General features: G+C 42.9%; 2 protein-coding genes across 5 annotated transcripts in view; one reads left to right on the plus strand and one right to left on the minus strand.

Moving 5' to 3' along the window:
- Window positions 1–8,732, plus strand: wfs1b (Wolfram syndrome 1b (wolframin)). Of its 2 annotated transcripts, XM_086157756.1 has the most exons (10): window positions 1–164; window positions 995–1,381; window positions 2,471–2,547; window positions 2,736–2,880; window positions 2,976–3,149; window positions 3,262–3,342; window positions 3,516–3,673; window positions 4,328–4,564; window positions 4,645–4,763; window positions 5,162–8,732. In XM_086157756.1, exons 2-10 carry the CDS (start codon window positions 1,021–1,023, stop codon window positions 6,708–6,710), a joined length of 2,901 nt encoding a protein of 966 aa, XP_086013882.1. In that variant the 5' UTR covers window positions 1–164; window positions 995–1,020; the 3' UTR covers window positions 6,711–8,732. The 2 variants fall into 2 exon arrangements, with proteins under 2 accessions (XP_086013882.1, XP_086013883.1); XM_086157757.1 differs by lacking the exons at window positions 1–164; window positions 995–1,381 and adding an exon at window positions 1,871–2,134.
- The window catches only part of LOC147227653 (serine/threonine-protein phosphatase 2A 55 kDa regulatory subunit B gamma isoform), a 23,474-nt gene continuing 11,748 nt past the window's right edge, over window positions 8,290–20,015 (minus strand). For all 3 annotated transcript variants that reach the window (XM_086157760.1, XM_086157758.1, XM_086157759.1), the window contains 6 exons: window positions 19,866–19,978; window positions 17,870–18,047; window positions 16,989–17,153; window positions 14,148–14,317; window positions 11,037–11,128; window positions 8,290–10,448 (listed from right to left, as the gene is read on the minus strand). In XM_086157760.1, the coding sequence (XP_086013886.1) occupies window positions 10,154–10,448; window positions 11,037–11,128; window positions 14,148–14,317; window positions 16,989–17,153; window positions 17,870–18,047; window positions 19,866–19,978 (1,013 nt within the window). In that variant the 3' untranslated portion in view covers window positions 8,290–10,153. The remainder of the gene's footprint in view (window positions 10,449–11,036; window positions 11,129–14,147; window positions 14,318–16,988; window positions 17,154–17,869; window positions 18,048–19,865; window positions 19,979–20,015) is intronic.

Here is a 20,015-nt window from a genome sequence, read left to right on the forward strand (position 1 = left end):
GCGCAAAGGTTCGCAGACTTTGCGTGTTGTGTTTGGATACTGACCGCCGGCTGTTATTGAAAGGGAAAGAGAAGAATGGCAGAAGACCTGGATTAGAAAATACTTTTCTCAAAACTTACTTTTTTCCCCTCTGAAGTCTTAATAACAACACCGTGCCGTTAAAGGTGAGTGGACAGTAGTGCGCATGTAATCGAATGTTATTAGCATTAGCAGTGAAGCCAAATCCACTAGCGTTCTCCCTCAGTTTAATATAATGCATGTACATTATGTACAACTGTTGTCAACTTCATAAATTTTTTGTCGTTGAAATTTCTTTTTTTTTGAGCGTGTTCTTCAAGCCCACTTCCAACTTCATCCTGAATTAAGTGTCAGCAGTGAAGCGTCCTTTTAGTGACGGAGGGGGACTTTCCGTGTGATGTGTCCAGTCGGGCCGAGTGACGGATGTCACCGTCTCAATATAGCCTCTCCGGGCTTCCTTATCGAGGTCAAGCCCACCCTGCAAACCACCTGTTTGCTCTGCTGACGGGCACAAAGATTTTACACAGCTGAAACTCGACTAAACTCGACAAGCCAAGCTGTGATTGGTTTATCCCGCAAGCTAAATTTAGTTCGAATACTGATAAACGCCCCCCTGTTTTGGATGGACTGTTTTTAGGCAATCCAAACACTCTAATTGTGGTTATTTCGCCCTCTGAGGTAAATAGTATCTACTACTGTTTAATATATTAGATTAAAATCCAACTCTGAAGTTGTATTTTTGCACCTAGTTTAAGATTTGGGGGTAAACCCCTCTGAGTGTCAGTAATTCGGGAAAGTTTTGACGGGTGAAGGGTTTAAGAAATTTGTGATCCGGAAGGTGATGTCAGTCAAAGAATAAAACTTCAATAGGATATTTTACTGGTCAACAGGTGTTGTCACCTTCAGCCACACCTTTCGGTTGTTTTCCCATTTCGCATTCACTCAGTTTTATGATTCTGTTTCCAAATGTCCACAGTGTCTCTGCATTTGTTTGTTCCGGCAATGGACAGATCACACACCAGCATCCCACCCATCCCCAAACTCAACCCTTCCTCTCTCACCGCACTGAGGACGGGCTCTACCTCTTCAGATTCGCCTGCCACTTTGTCCTCAGAACGTCCGAAGCCTAAACTCGCCATGCCAACTCCTCCAAACACACCCTCATCTTCTTCTTCAACTGCCTCCCCTCGATCTTCACCAGGTCTTTCTCCCCTGTCCTCCTCACTTTCCACACCTCCTTCCCCACTCCACCTGCCAGCCAGGAGTCTCTCGCCAGTAGGACGATCTCAACTCAACGCAGCTTCTGCATACAACCCTGCCACCGGAGCCTCACCGAGAGCGGCGCCTTGCACACCTGAACGAGGTGAGACTCACGCTTTGTCCAAAACTTAGTCTTAGAAATTCTCCTTCTGTAGTATCTGAATAATTATACGTCTGGTCTTTGGAGAAAAGCGGAATCTCAGTATGTTTGCAACTTTTTTTGGACTAGCCGGTCCACTATTTAAGTTGACGGCATGTGCAGGAACTCTCCTCCCAACACCTGTTGTCTTAGTCATAGACAAAGTGTGTAGAGGTAATCTAGCCTTTCGCTGACCTGTGCAGAAACGTCTGTCATGCCCTTATTTCGGTTATGTTTAATTGCATCGTAACCAAAACATCTCCGTCTCACATTTACCAAGCAAAAGGTCTCCTCAGCTCCACCGGGACTATGACATCATTTTCCATGGTTTGGCATGAAAGGCCACTCTATAATTGCAAATGTGAAATATCATGGATGATGATGATGAAATCTAACACCTTGTTTTTGTTTTTTTTTTTAAATTAGGGTTACAGATTTTCCATAAGACTGAATTCTGTCCTCTGTACCCGTCACACTGTAATTTAGGCTTCGTCAGGGAAGTTAGCGGCGGGCGAGTCTGGCATTGAAAGACTTTCCAGGAATTTTGACAGGCATCTCCCATAACTCACAAATCCCGTCATCATTACTTTGGTTTCCTGAAACCGACAGGCAGTATCATTTACAGCATGTGTATGTTTTTAGTTACTACTTGTTGTAGATGAGCTGGTGGAGCATCAGAAGTCATCAGCTGACAGAAGATGTAAACAAACTAGCAGGGTGAGATAATCTTATCAGGACAGTAGCTGTTTCTGGAAAATTCTGACTGGTGCTTAAAGTCTGAGATCACCCTATTGCTCAGTGCCAATATCTGATTCTTTGGTAAGAATACAAATTTATTCTGACAGGAAGCAGAGTATACAGAAATCTGATTTTGCAATAAAATCACCAGTTTGTAAGACTATGAAATTAATTGTAATGTGAAGCGACTATAAATATAAAGGCTTGGAATGAATGTAAAGCGTGCGTTAGCTGTTTTGTTCAAAACAGTTTTATCAAAGCTTTTGGATCGTCTGTACTCCGTTTTACTGACACTTTTTTTTCCGTTTCTTTCAGAAGAGCCAGAGGAAGATGTAAGTTTTGAGGAACTTGTAGACAGAGCAAAGTCAGGGGACGCCAAAGCACAGGCGAAGGTAAGCGTCAACCAACACCTCGCAATCTTTATCGACCACATGGTGGGTCGAGCCAGCGAACGCTAAATGTGTTTGAAAAGGCACATAATGATGGGAAGGATGTGTCAACTGAGTCACGCTGGTACTTTTCATGCAAGTCCCGGTGTCATTTAGAGCGCATCCATCTGCTTGCTTGCCCGTCTGACCAGATGGGACGTTATTTCCTGGCTCTGGCAGAAGAAAGGGATGAGGAGCTGAACCACTGTACAGCTGTCACTTGGCTGGTCCAGGCTGCCAAACAGGGCCGTAAGGATGCTGTTAAGATGCTACAGCAGTGTTTAACTTCCAGAAAAGGTATCAAGGAGATCCTCAGTGGGTAGTGTCATTGTTTGTTTTTTTTTTTTGTTTATACCGATTGAACGCAATTCTGGTGTCGCCTCGTTTCTAAGGCATCACTCTGGAGAACTACGAGGAGGTGAAGAAGCTGTGTACCGAAACACGCTTTGAAAGGGGAGTTCGGAAAGCAGCCCTGCTCATGTACTGGAAGCTCAACCCAGAAAGGAAGAAGTCGGTGGCTGTTTCTGAGATGCTTGAGAACGTCGAACATGTCCACACAAATAACGGTACTATAGCACATTCATTTCTTTGAAAATAAAATGAACAATCAGTGTTTTCCTCTTGACATTTTTTTTTTTTTCTTACCATGCCCTGTTTGTTTTTAACCTTTATGTTCAGATATACCAGTGTCCCCGGGTCCACTCAACAGCTCTGCAAAGAAGCAAAGGAGAGTCCTGGAAACGATGGTTACCCGGGAGTGTATGTATTATTCCTTCCTTTTTGTGGAAATGTGGGCATTTATTCCCCCTCAGGCCATGCCTTGTGAAACCATTGAGGAAAAGGCACATATTTGTTTTATTACTTCCTCTACGTGATAAATGCAGGCGTTATTTTTAATACTTTCCCAACCCGTTGTCTGTATGCCCCTCTAGCCACTTCCCACGTCGGGCTGGATGACTTTGTGGAGATGACAAAGAAATACGCTCAGGGTATTGCGCCGTCACCTGTCATGGCTGCTGCCGGAGACGACGACGACGACGACGACGACGAAGCCGTCAAGAATCCGGATGAATTGCCTCTTCATCAAAAGGTGTGAAGATCCCTGACCTTCCCGTCCCGTCGTGATATTTTGTTCCGGTATTCTTTTCTTCAGTCTACTTTTGTTTTTTTTACATTTTTGTGTGTGTGTTTTTGTGGAAAATTTAAGTTAAAATAGTTAAAATACACCCTACGGCTCAGCTTTTTGTCGTCTTCTCAATTGTCTCGATTTCCGTAAATGGTAATCGGACCCATCGCTACCCTGGTAACGGTATTTTGCCTTACAGCTGACGTATCGTCCTGGTCGGCATGGTGATCGGACAGTCAAATTCGTACATCGCCGAAGTAGCATACAAATACGATGTGAGCTGTTTGTATACAGTGGTAATATACTGAAAAACCAGGAGTGCTGTTTATGTTACGCACATTATGTTTCTGCATCAAAAGGTATCTTTATCAGCCTGACTGTACTTTCCAAACTGTGAACAGCAAGTAAACGAACACCAGCTTTCAAACTAGCCAACGAGAGCTTTCAATTATTGCTTTTAATATGTATTTGGATCTATATCAGTATCTGAGGTTCTTCCATGGTGTCATTGGGAAGGCGTGGGAAATGCTGCTTGAGGAATTTTCATACTTTATAAGAGGATGTAAAGAATATGTCGATGTTCTAATCCTCAGCGTCCTTCTGTTTGTCGCCATTCAGCTGCTGAAGTTCCCCCTGTACGCCTTATTGGAGATCAAGGAGCACCTCATCGACTGGGCGTCGCGGGCGGGCATGCAGTGGCTCAGCGCGCTGATCCCGACGCACCACGTCAATGCGCTTATCTTCTTTTTCATCATCTCCAACCTCACGATAGAATTTTTCATCTTCCTCATCCCGCTGCTGGTGTTCTACCTGTCCTTCTTCTCCATGGTGATCTGCACGCTGCGCGTATTCCAGGTTCGTGACCGTTTGGCCTCTGTTATATTTTCACCCTTTGTCGGAAAAGGAGAGGCGTTAAGAACCCGTGTTTCCCGCAGAATTCGAAAGCTTGGGAGAATTTTCGGGCTCTGACGGACCTGCTGTCACACTTTGAACCCGGTCTTGATCTGGAGCAGGCCGAGACCAACTTCGGTTGGACACACTTGGAGCCCTATCTGTAAGACATGCTTTACCCTCAGTATGAATTATATATTTTCTTGCTCTTGTTAAATGTTGAGTATTTTTTTTAGATTTGATTGAAAAATATATCCGTTCACTTACTTCCGGTTCAGATTTTTTTTTTTTTTTTTTTTTTAGACGCCTCTTTGCATTTTGGTTTTTCCCTCCAGGAGTCGTCGCAGCCAATCAAACTTCTCCATTTTTACCCTATTCTCTGTAAACCAACTAACTTCATATCCTCTCTCACTACATCCATAAATCTTTTCTTTTTTTTGGTTTTCCTCTAAACCTCCTCCCAATTCACAATCCAAAAATAACAACAACAATTCGAAGGTGAAGACTCAAAAGCAAATGACGCACCCTGTTTTTTGTCTTTTTTTTTTTTTTGTCCCTCAGGTACTTCTTGCTCTCCGTGGTGTTTGTTGTTTTCTCCTTCCCCGTGGCGGACAAATCCTGGATTCCTTGTTCCGAGCTTGCCGCCATCGCTCTCTTCTTCACCGTCACCGCCTTCCTCAGCCTCCACGCCTCCGCTCGGCTGTTCGCTCGCAAGGCTCTTCTCACGGAGGTCCTCTCGGGAGCCTGCTCCCTCACATACCTCCTACCGGATTCCCTCTGGATGCTCAAAGCCATCGGCAGGACGTTTCTCTCGTTGCCTCTCGGGGAGATGATGGTGCTGAACCTGGGGCTTCCCTGCGTCCTGTACGGTCACCTTTTCTATCTTCTCTTCCGGATGGCGCAACTAAGAGGCTTCAAGGGCACCTACCTGTGCCTGGTGCCGTACCTCGTCTGTTTCACCTGGTGCGAGCTGTGTTTGGTGTTCCTGAACAACGCCACGGCGATCGGACTCATTCGCACCTGCGTGGGCTACTTCCTCTTCCTCTTCGCGCTGCCTGTTCTCTCCCTGGGCCTCGCCGCCATGCTCATCATTCAGCTACTGCAGTGGTTCCTCGCCCTGGAGCTGACCAAGATGGCGGTGACGCTCACCGTCTGCTTTGTGCCCGTGGTGCTGAGGCTCTGGACCCGATTCAGCCTCAATCCCGTCGTGGTTTTCCGCTCGCTTTCCAAGAGCAGCGTGGTCAAGCTCATTCTGGTTTGGCTCAGTGCCGTGGTCCTCTTCTGCTGGATGTACGTCTACCGGTCCGAAGGCATGAAGGTGTATAACTCTACGCTGGCGTGGACGGAGTACAGCAACCTCTGCGGCCCGCCGGCGTGGAAAGAAGCCAACATGGCTCAAACGCAGATCACCTGTTCCCACCTGGAGGGCCATCGCGTCACCTGGACCGGGCGCTTCAAATACGTCCGCGTGACGGAAATCGAGAACGGGCCTCAGTCGGTTATCAACCTGCTGCCCGTGTCCATGGGAAACTGGATACGCTGTCTCTACGGCGAGCCGTATCCTTTGTGCGAGGACGGGAAGAACGCTTCGGCGACGCCGCGGCCCCTCCCGGCCCCGGCCCCTCCTCCGGAGGACCCCCTCTGCAAACTGAAAAAACTGGCCAACCACGAATGCCACGTGAAACGTTTCGACCGATACAAGTTCGAGGTGACGATGGGCATGCCCCTGGAGAGGAAGACCAAGGACGGAACCGCGGTGGAAGACGAAGACGCCACAAAAGATATCGTTCTGAGAGCCAGCAATGAGTTCAAGTTTGTGCTTTTGCATTTAAACACCGGCAGCCTGGTGGAGTTCAGCACCATCCTCGAGGGACGTTTAGGCTCCAAATGGCCCGTGTTCGAGCTGAAAGCCATCCACTGCTTGTCCTGCGGCGGCACGCGGCTCTCCAGCCGCAGACAGTACAAGATCGAGCACGACTGGAGGCGCACGGCTCAGCACGCCCTGCAGTTCGGCTTCGACTTCTTCTTCAACCCCTTCCTGACCGCTCAGCTCGAGCAAAGCTCGGAGCCGGAAACCGAAACGGAGCTGATGACCAAGGGAGGGGTGTAGACACGAGGATACGCGCCACACGAAATGTCGACGGTCAAGATCTTTCAACAACGTTATTCACATAACTTTTACCCAGTCGCATCATATTGTAACGTCACTCGCCAGTACCGACGCGCTGCGTGAAGAGCGGGCAGATATTTAGAAATCTTTCATCTGTCGCGTTGTAAATCCTCCCGAGTAGGTGTGTTTGCGTTCTTTTACCGTTTGAAATATTAAATGATAGGTGACAATGACATGGAGTGAGAGAAGACATGCTAAGCCTTTATATATTAAGTGGGGTAATTTATTGTGTCACGCTAAAGTGGGTATCCGTCTCAGCCTCCTCAAAAAACACTTTTTGTCGTCAGTCGAGAAAAAAACTGATCGGATGGAACAATGTGGAGCTGCAGGTCCACTGCATTGCATCCCTGAGTCCAGACGACTGTTTTTATTTTATTTATTTATCGTCTAGATATGTTTTTTCATGATGGGATCTTGGATACATTGGGACAGGATAGGATAGGGGAATACCATACTGTACTTTATACTGTGAATACCAGTGTGCACGTGAACAGTATCCGCCGTGTTCAATTCTACAATTGCCAATGTTGTGACACTTTATGGCCAAAATCACATTTCAGAGTTCAAGACTTCCCTTGAACTGCACTTTTGATTGGCAAATATGATCGCTGTCTTAACTGTCTATTCCTGGAACGCTTTAATATATTCAGCTTTGTTAACTGGACACTATTTCTAATTTCAGCGTGCCTTGATTTTCAAAGACAAATTGGGAGACTAAATATCTGTCAGTCCCTTCTCTTTTCATGTTTTTGCATCAGTGATCATATTTATTGCACATTGCAATTTCAATATTCTGTCTCTCCTCCTCTCTTGTGTTGTCATATCTGCTGTGCAGGATGTGAACATTTTATCCCTCCATAATGATCTATGTTTGGATGTACATTTTCTATTCTGTGACCCATAAATATATATGAAAAATGGATGATGCTTTTCTTTGGAGATCAGCTCAATAAAGTAAGCATCAATAAAATCAAGCCATTGAATAGGATTCTACAAACATGGCTGTATTTACATCTGTCAGTCAACCTAAAGACAACAGGGGCTTCATTCATGTCGTTACAGACGCCGTTATCTACCGTTTAGATAAATGCCCTGGCACTCCTTTGCTGACAAAGGAAGATTTGTCGCTCGGGGGAAACTATGGGGAGCAGTTTGGTGCTTGCAGGATGAGGTGAATCCCAGTGATGTACCTAACAAGCTACTAGTCCGCTGATATGTTGTTAAACTGGTAAAAAAAAAATTTTTAAAAAGTGGGATCTATCATAACAGGGGTGGCAGATGGAAGCATATCATCACTTTAAAATAACTGCCAAGGGTTTTCCAACCCCCAAATAAACTCCTTATTCAACATACGGTTCAGAAAAACTTGAAAATATGGCAATTATTTTAAGAAGGCAACATCATTCATCATCGGGTGCACTTTTGTGCTTTCAACACGAGGTGGAGTCTCAGATCACATGACTTCAACATCTGCATGTTGACCCTCTTAGAAACTAAAACAGCAACATGAGGCAGGAAGTGGGAAATGTAGTTTTAGTCGCTGTTCACTCACGCAATGCAATTTTGCAGAAATCTTTATTCAGAAAAAAAAAACCCTTGACATTATTTATAATTGACAGTTTTGTCTTCAACATACGTAAAACACAAAAATAGGTGAATCGACATGGTCAGGACGTGGAGGAGAACTTTTCAAAGGTTTCAAAAATAAATAAAAGAATAAACCACTTTCTAGAAAATAAGAATTTGCACATTAGCAAAGTGATCAGTGAGGAAGGCTAAAGAGATTGATATCTGCTGTAGCTTTAGAGGCAATCATAAACACAGGTGATCAAGTCCATGGTCCGTCTTTGAATTAAAAAAAAAAACAAAACCTCATTCATGTTAAAAGCAGAGTTGATATATACAGATACCGTTTAGGCCCTTTTGTCTTTTTTTTTTTTTTTTTTTTTTTTTCCATTTAAAGAACAACATTAATCAGAAACATTCCCCATTCCTTTTCAGTCCACAGCTTCGCAAAGTCGAAACTGATTCTTGCACGGCTTCATTCAAAATGTACGACACAAAATGTAAATGTATCAACCGAACACTGGTAAACATGCTTCCGTGTCCGAAGACACAAATTAAGGTAGGAGAGCTCGGCCCTCTACGGTTAGCTCGTGCTGCACGGGGCCCCGGGCCCCTGAAGCCTTTGTACAGCTGGGTCTAAATGAGTAAGAAGGCAGCCAAGTCAGTCAGTCAGTCAATTTTATAAACATCTAGGCTAAATTTGTTTCACATGCAGCATTTCTTTGCTTGATTGTAGAAACTCCTTTGTTTGCTTTTGTAATTCGTTGAGTCATATATATATATATATATATATTTTTTGCTTCATTTGAGTTGTATTTAATGGCAAAGTAACGTATGACGCAGGCTCAGACCACAAGCAGAATCCACGGTTAGATTTGGGGAAGCCTGTTTTAAAGTAGACACACTTTACGTGTCGGTGATATTTGATAAATTTCGCTTCTATCTGTATTTGTATATATGTTTTTTTAGCTCACAGAACACAACCAGGTTGTTTACAGCCTCTCCTGAAACAGAGAGAGCTCAGAGGTGCACTTAGGTTAAGGGGGGGTCCCGTGTCCACCCTTCCACATCACTTCCAAATCCAAATATTTCAATTATCGTCGCGTCACCTTTACCGTCATTTCTATCGTTCGACAAGCCGTGAGGAAAACAGAAAAAATAATTAAGTTTCCAGCTGATCAGAAATCAAAGATCTAGTTACATAAATGCCCTGTTTTTCATGACAGCAGCTGGTAGACACAAAGGATTTTGTTACACAAAAAAAAAACCAACAGTGGGCAAGGGATAAGAATAGGCTTTGCTCTTAAACAACCGGCCAAATAGAGAGGAGGAGGAGGTGGAAAAAAAAAAAAAAAAAACAGACTAAAGAAACAAAAACCAAAAAAAATGACATGTAAACATTGCTCCAGTCGGAGGGAGTCAAAGCCCTCGGACTCTTAAGCCGTAGCGATCAACACACCAAACCACCGCCGAGCTGAGATTAACAATCCAGAATCCAAAGTTTCGGAAAATGTCGCGATCCGATCTGTCGCCTAATCCGTCCTGTTCGCTTCCGAGCCCTTTGTAGGTCCTTTCAGTCCTGGAAGGCCGGGGGGAGGACATGAGGGGGTTTATAAATTAATAAACCTAAATGTGTGTACGTTGTTTGAGCTGTTTTGTGTGTGTGTGTGTGTGTGTGTGTGTGTGGGTGGGTGGGTGGACCGTTTTTCACCTTACTGCCTCTTTAGGCATATTCCTGGTGCATGAGAGTGTGTGTGTTTGTGTCGATGTGTACATTCGAGCATAGTAAACCGTATCCACCGGCGACATGGGATCCGTTAATGCATCTCAGAATTGAGTTTGTCTTGGAAGATGTACAGGTTGTTGGTGGCAGCGATGGCGATGATGTTCTCGGTCGGGTGCCAGGCGGTGTGGAGGATCTTCTTGGTGAAGTCCAGACTGTCGACGCTGATGTCGTCCTTACGCCTCTTTCCTCCGGCGGCACACACTCTCCGCGGTTTGAGAACAGCCCGGGGTTTGCTGCTCTCTCTGGACGCCTCCAGGGTCACGTCGCGTTTGGTGTTTCGGTCGAACATTCGGAAGAAGTTGTTGTAAGCCCCGGTCATGATCACGCTGGGGTACAGATAAACATGTTTACTTACGATTGAGTGCAAATCGTTGGTAATCCGAGCGGTTTTTAGATCGGTCTTGGACTTACGACAATATATGTTTGATATTATCGCAAGTATTTCGGTCTTTACATCGTTGTTACACTATCGACGATTAAAAGACGAGCTCCGACAAAGCACGAAAACTGGAAACCCGGTAGACAAACAATCGACAGAAACGGTATTTTGACGGCTGGGGACGTCCCGATCGATGCGGACCGTCCAAAAAGAGGAGCTGTGGGCAGAACGGCCCAGCTCTCCAACACATCGGAGTAGAGAAAGAAAAGGGATAGACTGAAATCGCAGAGGTTCTGCAAATATCCGGTGAAAAGATCGCAAAAATTGCTGAAAGAAAAGAGTTGTCGTTTGTAAACTGTGACCCTGTGACATTCAGTTTTTGTAAAATCTCTGTGTAAACTCTAAAAACCAGTCTTCAGCTGTGCGACATGATCATTTTCCAAATCTTTTCTAATGTATAAATCGCGTAATTTGGGAGGCGGTTAGTTTTAAACCCATAAACATCCCGACTAGAAAAGGAAAAAGCTAGACGCACCTGTCCGAGCCGTTCCATGCGCACTCGAACTTGTCGAAGATGCAGTCGTTTTCATAAAGGGAGCACAGCTTGCTGCGGAGATAATCGTGAACCTGGAGACACACACACACACACACACACACACACACACACACACAGAGGTAAGGGTCAAATAAACTGTCTACTACACGGCTACTCTGCTGCGTTAGCGCCGGCTCCGGGCCGCATGGCACAGCACCGGGAGTACATTTTAATCTAACCTTCCTCTCCCATATCAGTAAATCTATTAAAATCTAACACACCGATGGCATGGCGATAGAGACGACGGGGTGATTAAAAAAAAAAAAAACGCACACGCTCACACACTCATTGACTGACTAATAGCTCTTTTCCCCTGACGATTTCATTCACGCCGCCTTTGTCAGCACTGTGTCCGCCCAGCGACGCAAGGAGGTAAGATCTGCTCCGTCTCCCGCCGCCGCGCTCGGGACGACGCCCCCGTTTTCACCCCCTACCTTAAAGTCAGGAGGCAGGAGTTTCCTGGATTGTTGACCCGTCAATTGTTTGTTTGTTTAGAAGTTTATTAGGACAATGTACATTAAGCACAGAGGCAGAGATGTTTGTACCAGATTATAGCTCATAGCTAATTTCCATCTGTAGTCCTGGACAAAACAAATATAAAACTGCATAAAATAGACAATATATACTGCTCAAAAAAAATAAAGGGAACACTTGAACAACACAATGTAACTCCAAGTCAATCACACTTCTGTGAAATTATAGTGTCCACTCAGGAAGCAACACAGATTCATTTTGACTTGTTTTAAGGACATTACATCAAAGTTGGATCAGCCTGGAGTTTGTTTTTACACTTTAATTTAGAGTGTGATTCCTAATCCAGACCTCCATGGGTTGATACAATTGATTTCCATTGATCATTTTTGTGTGATTTTGTTGTCAGCACATTCAACTGTGTAAAGAGCAAAGTATTTCATAAGAATATTTCATTCATTTAGATCTAGGATGTGTTTTTTAAGTGTTCCCTTTATTTTTTTGAGCAATGTATAAAGAATATACAGATAGGCAATAAAATAACTATACAATGTAGTTGTATAGTTGTATAGTTATATATAATAGTTATAGTTAGTTGTAGTTTGTAGTTACTGCTAACAGTTAAACGATTCATATTTCATTATATTTCTTATTCTTCCTCCTTTCTACTATCATCAATTACTGTTATGTTTTTTACTTAAAACTCTGGCACAACAATTTCCTTCGGGATTAATAAAGTTGTTCTCATCTCATCTCAATATATAAACAGGCAATAAAATATGTATTTTACAGGTTGGAAGTGCTATTGTTGTGATATTGTTACTTTGGTCATCTGGGGGTCAAAATACCCGTCTGGCATTGTTAGTGTGAGCATCTTTGGTGCTCCAGAATCCAATTTTTAACGGCCCGTGTAAAGGTGTGAATTAAGATGACATTTTTTTTTGTTTGTCCCCCCCCCCCCCCCTTTTCGGGAGTGAAATGATACAGCACCATTTTGAGCTAAAAATATCCTTTTCCTATTTTTTTTTTCTTTTTTTTTTTTCTAACTCTCCATTTTTCTGGTTTTTAGACCCCAGTGTTGTATTTCTCAAGGTTTCATATTCATTTTGTCAAGAGTTTAAAAAAAAAAAAAAAAAAAAAAAAAAAAGAGATCGACCCAATTTCTCCCCTTGTGTATCCCGTTTTCACTTTCACACCACCTCCCATCGCACAATTATGTCCCTGCCCCTCTCATCGCACAATCCTCACGCTCCCGTGCAACCCCTCACCTCCCTTTCCCTCCCTTTCTTCCTCCTACTCCGTGCTGCATTGCAGATCTCCGAGCCGGGCACTGTATAAAGTGCCCTCCTTTCAGAGCCTGTAAATAACTCCGGTGCATCTTTTAGCCTCTGCGTTTCCCCGGGTGGCCTTGTGAGCCCTCACACGTGCAGCCGCTCGGCAGCAGAACCAAACGCAGGGCGCGGAAAGCGATGAATGCATTAAGAGGAAGACGGCGCAGAGCGTGTGGTGCATTGCACGTGAATTTGGAAGAAAATTTCGGCGGGGGGGAAAAAAAAAAAAAAAAAAAAGCAGAAATAGCTGCCGGAACAGACAAAACATGCATGCCGGTCAGTGATGATAAACTTGATTCACTGATGAGCAGATTATATCCACAGTTTTAGGTCTATATTCCGTCAAAAAGCGGGGGGATTTTCCGAAGTATTCTTTATCTAATTACCCTTAAATATTTCTCGACGTTCTATTCCCCTCTTGGAGCATTTATAATGCATTATTGTTTTAAATTATGGATATTTCGGAGTGGAGTCCCTGTTCTGTGAAGGCCAGAGGGGAAAGAGCTTCACTTTCTACTTGGAGCTATAAAGGGATAAAAATTACAAAACTTTTACATAGATTTGTTTTTATGGTACAAATAAAAATCCACAAAGAATATTATCAGCGCATTGTAAATAATGCAAGCCCGTCGCCATATCTTTGCGCTTTCAAATAATGATGAAAACTCTGCTAACAATATAAGCACTAAATTTTGATTGTCGATGGAATGTAGCCTGACAGTTATTATCCCTTGGTTAAAAAAATAAATGAAATTTAAAAAAAAGAGCACACTGGACAATCACAAGTTGATTCAGGATGGATAAATATCTATTGACCAGAAAAGTTTTGACACTTAAAGAGCACTCAACATGAAAACTTCATTAAAGCAAATATTAATCTGACTGTTTTAGCTAAACGAATGAAACGGCAACGAGATTTTTTTTTCCCCCTCGATAAAAATCTCTATATTTGTATTAACTTTTCAGGACTTTTTACTGCGCTGATGCCCCAGATCAGGTTAGGCAGCAAGTTAGGCTATGCAGTGTGTGTGTGTATGTTTGTGTATGTCTTGTCAAAAAAAAAAAAACTCACTAACCCAAGCTTACTGTTCTGTACATTTCCTGTGCATCGTGTATTTGCGAGTGTATTTGCAGTCCCTATGTCCTCTATTGTAAGTCGCTTTGGATAAAAGCATCTGCCAAATGCAATGTAATGTAATGTAATATTAACGCCTAGAGTTCTAATTGAAATTCGAGATGGAACCTTCACCTGGTATGTTTCGAGGGGTTTGCTCTCCATGTTGAGGTCCCAGACTTTGGCGGTCAGGTAGTCTCTGGTGAGCAGGTATCGCCCGCTGTGACTGAACTTGACATCTGACACCGAGGAAATGATCTCGGAGAAGAAGGAGCGAGCGCAGGGATCCTCCGGCTCCTCGAACACTGCCCAGGATAATGGAGAGAGAGGGGAAAAAAAAGACGCCGGTGTGTAAATAGTGTTGGAGAAAAAAAAATGGCGTTTTTTTCTACAAACATACAACCATCTGTGGCCATTTTATGAAAATTATTAAAAAAAAGGCTCGGTAGAAAAAAAAAAAGTTTGATTGTCATCCGAAAGCGAAAATTCTGTTTCGAGCAAAAAAAAATTACGCTTTCAAAGGCGCAAACCATTTGGACTTTATTCATTTTCAAAGCCGTGGTGTTTATTTTTAGTGCTCGGCGAGATGTTAAAATAACGTATAAAAAGGCCCTTCAATATTTGATCTTTTCATGACGCTTTTTCCCCGAAAAGGATTTTTTTCTTCTTCTTTCGGCTGCTCCCTTCGGGTGTTCACCACAGCTAATCAACTTTCTCCATTTAATCTTCGGTAACTTCCTGACAGCTCCAACCTAAGCGTCCTTCTACCAATAGATCCACACATGTACAAATCATATCAGAGTTAATCTTCCAAACATCTAAATGTAACTACCGTAATTCCTAGTGGCTTGGGAAAATAAATTATAAATATTTAATTGAAGTGTATTTCAATTGTTCTAATTCCCTTTTTTAACTTTTAGTTCTAAGTTGGAAGATTATTGTGCTCTTGAAATATTAAATAAAATTATATTTATTATTTTTCGACGCTCAAAATAACGTCACGCTCGCGGAAGCCGGTATACCCGCCGGCCGGTAAGGTCTCGATTTGCAGATGCTGTGCGCAGAAGTTCAGTAGCACAAGTCCCATAAACCAGGTGAAGATGTTTTGCAAATATTTATTTTTTATTGTTTACTGACACAGTGATTTTTTCCCGATATATTTTTAAAATTCAGATCAAGGCTCCGCTACACGCCCTGAAAGCCCAAAGCTCAAAATGAGTTCATTACATAAATAAAATTTAATTTTCTCTGGAATACTTTCTGGATTTCAGAAGCAACACACTACAAACTTGTTTATACAAAGTGTAAAGGTAATAAAAAGCAATATATACAGTGGTACCTTTATTTTAGACGTCAAAAAGTAATTGCGGCTCCCAGTGTTTTCTTTTCTGAGGAAACCGGGTCCAAATGGCTCTTTGGGTGTTACGGGTTGCCGACCCCTGGGCTAGCTGAGCGCTATCTCGGGCTTCCTCCTGCGCACTAAAACCGTCAAAGTCGTCTTCTTCGGTGTCGGAGTTGAACGGACTCAGAATTTCCCGGTCATTTCATCGGTCCGATGTGACGAGGATAAATGATTTAGCGTCGTGAAGCTCGCTAGTGTCCCCCCCACCGAAAAAAAGTCCATATATTAGCCGTATCGTTGTTTACGGGAAAAAAGTCGCGGCTTATCGTCCGGAAATTACGGTAGATGTAATGTAAAATAAACGTAGCTGCGCGTCTCTTAGGCTAGTTGTGTTGCCAGTTTTCCAGCTGGTTCCGTAACTCGGTCCGCGATGGTGTTACGTCAGTTGACGTTTTTCAAAATGTCTATCTGGTCAGACTTTCAGGGTGCACCGCTGCAAAAAGCCACCGTCTGCAAAAGACTTTGCGATTTCTTCAGCCACGATAAAGCTGGCTTTCACTGCTGGGGGGATTTTGGATGCGGCTTTCGTGAACACATTCTGCCGCCGTCGTAGTTTGGCTTTTCATTCTCGGACAATTTGTCGTTTTTCCCGAAAGGCTAACTTTTAGCACACTTAGCTCTGTGTTTGGTGTCAAAATGCAAACGTAGATCTTACTTTGACAACCGCCTCGTAACAAAAAATACTTTTTCTCCTTGAAGCGCAAACGTATTCACTTTTCCATCCGCATCAACTTTACTCCTCCGCTCCGGGAATCATTTGTATTTCTCAACTTGGCTTGTTGAAAATAGCATGGATGTGGATACACTGCAATCTAATGGCAGGATGCCGTCGCTTCGCAGGGTACATGATCGGCATGAATTGCGGCAAATGTAGTTTATGGACGATGCGCGTGTTTGATTTATTTATTTTAAGACAATCAGACCAAGACGTTCTCGCGGGCCACATAAACTGACGTGGCGGGCCACATTTGGCCCGCGGGCCTTGAGTTTGACACATGATCTAACATGCTGTCCCTCTGAGGGCTTCATTCCTTATCCTATTCGTCTTTGTCATCCCCCAAGAGAACCTCAAAATCATCTCTCCGACTTCCAGCTCCGCTTTCTGTCTTTTGCCGACAACATCGCCGGCCTCTCTGCTACGGTTGTCCTTCTGTTTTGTTTTTGTTTTTACTAATATTCCTTCTATACTAAACGTTCAGCTCGTGTCAGTCACCGCGAATACTAGAAACACACGCGTTTGAAATTTGTTCACAATATTTTTCCAGACTACACGTCGGTCCAGATTATAAGTCGCACCGGCAAAAAAATGCACAATAAAGATCGAAAAAAAACATATATAAGTCGCACTGGAGTATAAGTCGCATTTTTTGGGATTGTTTGAACACACGCAGACACAGACACACACACATCAGTGCGAGAGCGCAATAATTTCAATTTTTTTTTAATGAAAAAAACTGCGACTTATAGTCCGAAAAATACGGTAAACGTCGTTTGCGATTACGCGGTAAGCCGTTCAAGGTGTAAAATATGCCATTTCACTTCCGTCCTGGGTTTTCAAATTTGGGTTTACTCACATTTGGAGTGTCTGTCGCACAGCGCGGCTTCTCTCATGTCACAGAGGCGTAGCGTGCCTTTGCTGCTGCTGTAGACAAACAAGTTGCAGTGATAGGGATGAAACTCTGCCGCCGTGATCACCTCCGTTAGATCTTCCATGTTGGCGGGTTTAATGTCCACAATGTCTGAGAAAAGCAACATCGCTCAGGGAAACAACAGACATAGACAGTTAATAATGAGCTGGGCTACTTTAACCTGTGTTAATATTCATCCACGCTGTGTTTTATTGATGTTTCTTAGAAAGTCAGTCCCTCAGAAACTAATTAAATTGAATTCATCTGGAAGGCCACGCCGGTACAAAATCCCACAAACAAATACCGATATCACACGCATAAGTATATGTCAATGTATGAACAGCCATCATTTAAATGTACGTCCGAAATATAGTCAATCACAACCCAAGGATGTAAAATGTAGTTCCTTATTCAGATAAAATTAATGTTGTAACGACTCTGGGTCAAGGAATTGACTGAACACTATCCTATTGCTGGATTTAAACTATGAAAGGAGCTGAAATATTTATGCCTTCTTTGAATTATTCATAAAGCTACATTTTCCCCACTAAAGAATAATATCCCCCTCCCCCAACACCATGTCTTTCTGTATTTTCTATGTAGACAAGCAGGATTTGCAGTCAGGGTTGCTGTTGCTGCGTGCAGCAATGTAATTCATAAATGAATACATAATCTTCGAACCTGTACTTGGGAAAGAAAAGGCGTTTTATGTTTCTTTCTCCTTGTGCCTATACACGCTTCCACGCGTGTGTGTGTGTGTGTGTGTGTGTGTGTGTCGGCCCCGTCATTTCGGTCTTTTCATGCTCAATATAACCCATAAAGGATACTGAAGCTGCGGTCGGTGATGTCCAAATGCCAGAGGTTGATTCTCAGGTCGTCCGCTGACATATAGGTTTCATAGTCAGAGTTGACGGAGATGGAGTTTACATGGTAGGTGTGGGCATTGGCAAACACTCGCCGCGGACTCACCTCCACCATGAGGTCCATTGGCTTCAATACCGGAACCTTTGGTGGACACACACACACACACAGCCGTTTTAAACATCACTTTGCTACAGATGAGAATAAAACTGCAGATATAGCGGGCTACACTTAAAAAAGTTTATAGTAGCAATTTCAGAACTTTTTACTGCGCTGATGCCCCAGATCAGGTTAGGTAGCAAGTTAGGTCATGCAGTGTGTGTGTGTACGTTTGTGTATGTCTTGTCAAAAAAAATAAATAAATAAATAAACTCACTAACCCAAGCTTACTGTTCTGTATATTTCCTGTGCATCGCGTATTTGCAAGTGTATTTGCAGTCCCTATGTCCTCTATTGTAAGTCGCTTTGGATAAAAGCGTCTGCCAAATGTAATGTAATATAATGTAATGTAATGTAGTATCATGAAGGAATTCATTATATTAATATGTGCTATACTGGAGCGCACATTAAATGGTAGGATAGATAGATAGAGCACCAGTTCAGTGCATTAATCATTAATGCAATTCATTTACAACTAATACACACTAACTGATATATATATCTATATATATATAAATGACACATTTTCATGGCGTTTATAAATGCATGCCCGTATTTGTGTGCGAGTCAGCGGGAGTGCCGCTCAGAACTCTATTGCATATATTTCATAAAAACTGGCAATGGTGATCACAAATAAGTCCCTGCAAACATTATGGCTCAGACTAATTCAAATGGTGTGCTGCTGTTCTCTGCGGAGGATTCCTCCACCCCCACACACACACACACACACACACACACGCGTTCAGGCACACATGTACCTTTGTGCCAGTGACCCATTTCTGCACATGCAAACACATCTGTACTTACTGACCCAGTTCTTCGCATATTTTTTCATGTTTCACAGACAGCCGGGCAGTCAAATGCAGACGGATGGATGGATGGATGGATGGATGGATGGATGGATGGATGGATGGATACATATAAACATACATACACACATATATGGATGGATATTGATAGATTTGTTTTTAAGTTTCCACCCGAGGCAACTCCTCTTGCAATGTTAAACTTTGTAGCCAGCATCACATTTATGTAGGAAGGTTGCTGAATCTTGAATGTACTGCTTTGTTGCATCAATGTGATTAAAATTATGTGAATTTGTAGCAATTGCTTCTCGATTTAATCTTCAATATGACACACGTTTGCACATCAGATGGATGGATGGATGGATGGATGGATGGATGGATGGATGGATGGATGGATGGATGGATGGATGGATGGATGGATGGATGGATAGATAGATAGATAGATAGATAGATAGATAGATAGATAGATAGATAGATAGATAGATAGATAGATAGATAGATAGATAGATAGATAGATAGATAGATAGATAGATAGATAGATAGATAGATGGATGGATGGATGGATGGATGGATGGATGGATGGATGGATGGATGGATGGATGGATGGATGGATGGATGGATGGATGGATGGATGGATGGATAGATAGATAGATAGATAGATAGATAGATAGATAGATAGATAGATAGATAGATAGATAGATAGATAGATAGATAGATAGATAGATAGATAGATAGATAGACACAAACAGACATACTTACATGGATGGATGATATCAATAGACAGATTGATGGATGTATATATATGTATATATACATATACATATACATATATTTTATATATATATATATATATATATATATAGAGAGAGAGAGAGAGAGAGCGATAGATAGATAGATAGACAGACAGACAGACAGACAGACAGACAGACAGACAGACAGACAGACAGACAGACAGACAGACGTATTGATCAATTGACCGATCGACCGATCAACGGACCTGCAGGGATGTGACAGTGGAGACATCTTTGATCCGACCCTCCTCATCCTTCAGGTTGTAACCCTCGGGCCGTTTGTCCCTCTCACTCACCTTCCACAGCTTAATTGTTTTATCTGGGCAACAACACAGATCAGATAACGATGGAGATAA

The sequence above is a fragment of the Fistularia commersonii genome, chromosome 13 (assembly GCF_037954325.1).
Source record: "Fistularia commersonii isolate RoL2024-O1a breed Wild chromosome 13, RoL_Fcom_v1.0, whole genome shotgun sequence".
NCBI classification, from domain to species: domain Eukaryota; kingdom Metazoa; phylum Chordata; class Actinopteri; order Syngnathiformes; family Fistulariidae; genus Fistularia; species Fistularia commersonii.